The 3,830-nt window shown below is 61.4% G+C and overlaps 1 protein-coding gene across 1 annotated transcript; it reads right to left on the bottom strand.

The window, feature by feature from the left end:
* Window positions 1–322: 322 nt before the first annotated feature.
* Window positions 323–3,336, bottom strand: NKX6-1 (NK6 homeobox 1). The gene is made up of 3 exons (XM_086747059.1): window positions 2,688–3,336; window positions 1,854–2,026; window positions 323–1,429 (listed from the first exon to the last, which is right to left on the bottom strand). Exons 1-3 carry the CDS (start codon window positions 3,334–3,336, stop codon window positions 1,178–1,180), a joined length of 1,074 nt encoding a protein of 357 aa, XP_086603185.1. The 3' UTR covers window positions 323–1,177.
* Between the last annotated feature and the right edge of the window lie 494 nt (window positions 3,337–3,830).

Raw genomic sequence — 3,830 nt, 5'->3', positions numbered from 1 at the left:
GGAGACGAACCGCTCCGGGGACCGGCGCGGGCAGGAGCCGCCAGCCCTGTCCCCAGAAAACTCGCCGTTTATTTTATTTTTATCCTTCTTCAAGCCCCACAACAAAGTAGGCAACTTCCATCGTTAAAAAAAAAAACAAAAAACAAAAAAAAACCAAACCAACAACAAAACAAACAAACAAAAAAACCCCTACTACCGAGATTGAACAAAAGATCCTGAAAATTATATGTTCTTTTTTTTTTTCCTCCTCCTGTACCGTGGTTTCATTATTTAATCTCTGATGAGATCAGAGATTATCTGTACCCTTTAGTGAAGGCAGCAGACGTCTTTAAACTGGTTTAATTGATTTATCGTTTGTTTTTTTTTTTTTAACAGAAAGTGCATTACATTTAACTGGTCTTGCAAAGGGCTTTTCTTCTCTTTACAAACCGAATCATTTTTAATATAAATTAATAAATGTTAAGATGCTATATCACGATATATCATCGTTATTAGCTTTTAAAAAAAAAGAAAACCATTTACATTCTATAGTATTCCATATGATACAAAAGAAAACACACTTTAAATTCAATTACAGCAACTAAATGAATTTTATATTTTGACTGAAAGTGGTTGTGACAAATTCCCACCAGCTACTTTTTCGACACGCGGTTGATTGCAAACGGTGTAAGTGAAAAGCAAACTCTGTCCCTTCGCCCTCTCCCCCCTCCCTCGGCACACGACGACGGGCAACAGAAAGGGTTTCAAAAATACTAATAAATAGCGCGCAGTTTCCGCCCGAGGGAAGGGCCGGTAGCAGCCCCGGCGGCTTTTTTCCTCGGCGGCCCTGCTGCTGCCGCCCGTCCCGGGGATCCCCCCGGTGCCGCCCGACGGCGGGGAGCGGGGGGGAGGGGGTGCGGCGGCACCCCCAGCCGCCGCTGTACAGAAGAAAAAAAAAAAAAAAAAAAAGAAGGTATTTTACATTTTAAATATTCACAGTAAGGAACGCCTAGGGCCGCGGTGACTGACTCACGGTTTATTTACAAAAAGCCCTACAACAACACCGGGCGCGCCCGCGGCGGCCCCGCACCGCCACAGTCCTCTCTGCTCCCCCGCCGGCTTCAAGTCCTCCTCCTCTTCCTCTTTCTCCCGGGCGCATAGAGTCTAGAAAAATAGATCTGTACATCTCCCAAAGCGGCTAGGCGGAGGTTTCCCCCTCGGGGGGGTGCAGCAGCAGCCCGCCGCCCCCCGGCTTGTGTTTCTTCAGCAGCTGCGTGATCTTCTCGTCGTCCGAGTTGGGGTCCAGGGGCTTGTTGTAGTCGTCGTCCTCCTCCTCGTTCTCCGAGGCGCCCTTCAGCCGCTCCGTCTCCGAGTCCTGCTTCTTCTTCGCCGTCGCCATCTCTGCCGCGTGCTTCTTCCGCCACTTGGTCCGCCGGTTCTGGAACCAGACCTGTCCCCCCCCCCACCGTCATCATCATCATCACCGGCATCCCGAGCCGGGCCGGGCCGCCCCCGCACTGCTGCCCCGCGCCTCCCCGTCGTGACTCCCGCTTCACCACCAATTTCCCCGCCAACGAAAACCAGCCAAGCCCCGACCCCGCGTCCCGCACTGCACTCCCCGCAGTGCTCCCCAGGGCGGGCGATGAGCTTGAGTTTGTTTGGTTTTGGTTTTTTTTTTTTAAAAAACTCTTTAAAACGTCCTTCTCAGGACGGAGGCACCGAAGGACAAACTGTCAGCTTGTCCGCCCCGTCCCGCAGCGTCTCCCGGACAGAAACAGGTTTCGGCGGCCGGGGCCTTTTTGCGGGCAGTTTGCGCTCCCCCCTCTCCCAAACCCCAGCCCCGCACCGCTGCGTGCAGGAGCCGCTCCGCTCACCTTGACTTGGCTCTCGGTCATCCCCAACGAATAGGCCAGCCGGGCTCGCTCCGGGCCCGCCAGGTATTTCGTCTGCTCGAAAGTCTTTTCCAGGGCAAAAATCTGCTGGCCAGAAAAAGTGGGTCTGGTATGTTTTCTCTTTCCGTCCTTATCCAGCAAAATTGAGCCTTGATCTGGCGAGGTGCGGGAAGGGGGGAGAAAGGGAAGGGACGGACAGACACGTTAATCTACGGATTTGGGAAAGCGCTTCGCTCTCAAGCGGCCCCGGGGGACGTGGAGGGGGGGAAGAGGGGGAGGTCTGTAACAAAACTGCTGCCCGCACAACGCGGTGGCGCCAGACTCCCGGCCCCCTTCTTTTTTTTTTTCCTTTACGGATCGAAAATCTGAGCGGGCAAACGATATCGGTTTTGGGGTTTTTGTGTGTGTGTGGTGTTTTTTTGTTTGTTTGTTTGTTTGTGGTTTTTTTTTTTTTTTTTTTTTTTTTTTTTCCTAGAAAAGCCGCGGCCCGTGCGAGCGGGCGGTGAGGGAGAAGTCCCGCTCGGGGAAAAGTTTGTGCGCGCCCCTAGAAACAGCCCCGCCCCCCCCTCCTCCCCTGGAGAGTCTCCCCAGCGGGGATGGCGAAGGGCTCTCCTGGTCGCCGGCAAAATCCGGCATCTCACGGGGTTCGGCACCGACCGAGGGTGTGGGGGGAGAAAGCCGCGCAAACTCAAGAGGAAAAAGGAAAAAAAAAAAACAAACACGAAAGAGAGCACGACGGGCCCGGGTCCGGGACTGGCGTCGGGGGGAATCTCGGCATCGCGGCGGGGTCCCCCCCCCCCGACGCTGAGTACTCACGGGGGGCGCAGGCGAGGCGGGCGTCCCTCCAGGGCGGGCTCTGCATCACCCCTGGCCAAAAGATGGGCGTCCGGCCGGGCAGCTCGGCCAGCGGCTTGGGGTAGCGCCCGGCGGCCACGGCGGCGGCGGCGGCGGCAGCAGCGGCACCGGGGCTGAAGTAAAGGGCGGGCGGAGGCGGCGGCGGTGGCGGCGGCGGGGGGCTGAGGCTGCCGAAACGGGGCAGCCCCGCCAGCAGCCCGGCGGGGGCCGCTGAGGAAGCGGAGGGCGAGGCGGTGGCGAGCGCGGCCCCGGGCAGGGGCATGGAGGGCCTGCTGAGGATGTCGTTGATGCCGTGCGGGGTGGCGGCGGAGAGCTGCGGCGGGGCCGAGCCCAGCGCCGAGAGCCCGCCCGCGGCGGCGGAGGCGGTGGAGGCGGACGAGGAGGCGGCGGCGGGAGCCTTGAGGCCGGGGGAGCCGAGCGGCGGCGAGGGCGAGGCGGAGGCGGGCGAGGCGGAGGCGGAGGAGGAGGAGGCGGGCCCGGCGGGCAGGGGGTACGCGGGGTAGAGCGGCGCCTTCATCTCGGCCATGCTGTGCAGGGCGGCCAGCGGCGGGCTGCCCAGCAGGAAGGTGCCCTGCCGGGGCGCGCCGTCCATCTGCCCCAGCGCCAGCATCCCCGCGCCGCCGCCGGGCCGGGCCGGAGGAGGTGGCGGGGTGCGGGGGTGCAGGAGGGGGGCCGGGCGGCCCCTAGCGCCGCGGGGCCCCGGCCGCCGGCCCGAGGGTGCCGCCCGCACCGGCGCCGCGCATCCGGCCCGCGGGGGCCGCCGCCGCCTCTAACGGGGAGCTGCGCGCCCGAGCGGCGGCCCCGCCGCCCCACCGGGCATCGGGGCTGCGCCCCGGCGGCCGCTGCCGCGGAGAAGAGCTGCGCTGAGCGCCTATATGCGTGTATATGCGCCGGGCCCGTGCGTATACACGTATAGATGTATAGAGATCTATATATATATTTAAAAATGCACCCCCTCCCTCCCTCCCTGCCCGCGAGGAGCTGGGGGCTCACCGCGGCGCGGGGGCCGCCCCAGCCTCCTCCCCGGCGCCCCGCATCCCTCCCGGCGCGCTTCCCGCTGGCTACCGGCGCGGCTGTCGGGGCTGCGGGCGCGGGCGAGGCGCG

The sequence above is a fragment of the Chlamydotis macqueenii genome, chromosome 4, assembly GCF_036417535.1.
Source record: "Chlamydotis macqueenii isolate bChlMac1 chromosome 4, bChlMac1.mat, whole genome shotgun sequence".
Classification (NCBI taxonomy): Eukaryota; Metazoa; Chordata; class Aves; order Otidiformes; family Otididae; genus Chlamydotis; species Chlamydotis macqueenii.
Note: the sequence above shows the minus strand (reverse complement) of the source record. Positions and strands in the feature narration are given on the sequence as shown.

What these genes read in the sequence shown, in the direction of transcription:
- NKX6-1 (XM_086747059.1), bottom strand. Translation starts at nt 3,336, where the DNA reads ATGCTGGCGCTGGGGCAGATGGACGGCGCGCCCCGGCAGGGCACCTTC. An exon ending in CCGCCTCGCCTGCGCCCCCC is followed by an intron (nt 2,027 to 2,687) that starts GTGAGTACTCAG and finishes GCACCTCGCCAG; the next exon opens with ATCAAGGCTCAATTTTGCTG. An exon ending in TGACCGAGAGCCAAGTCAAG is followed by an intron (nt 1,430 to 1,853) that starts GTGAGCGGAGCG and finishes GGGGGGGGACAG; the next exon opens with GTCTGGTTCCAGAACCGGCG.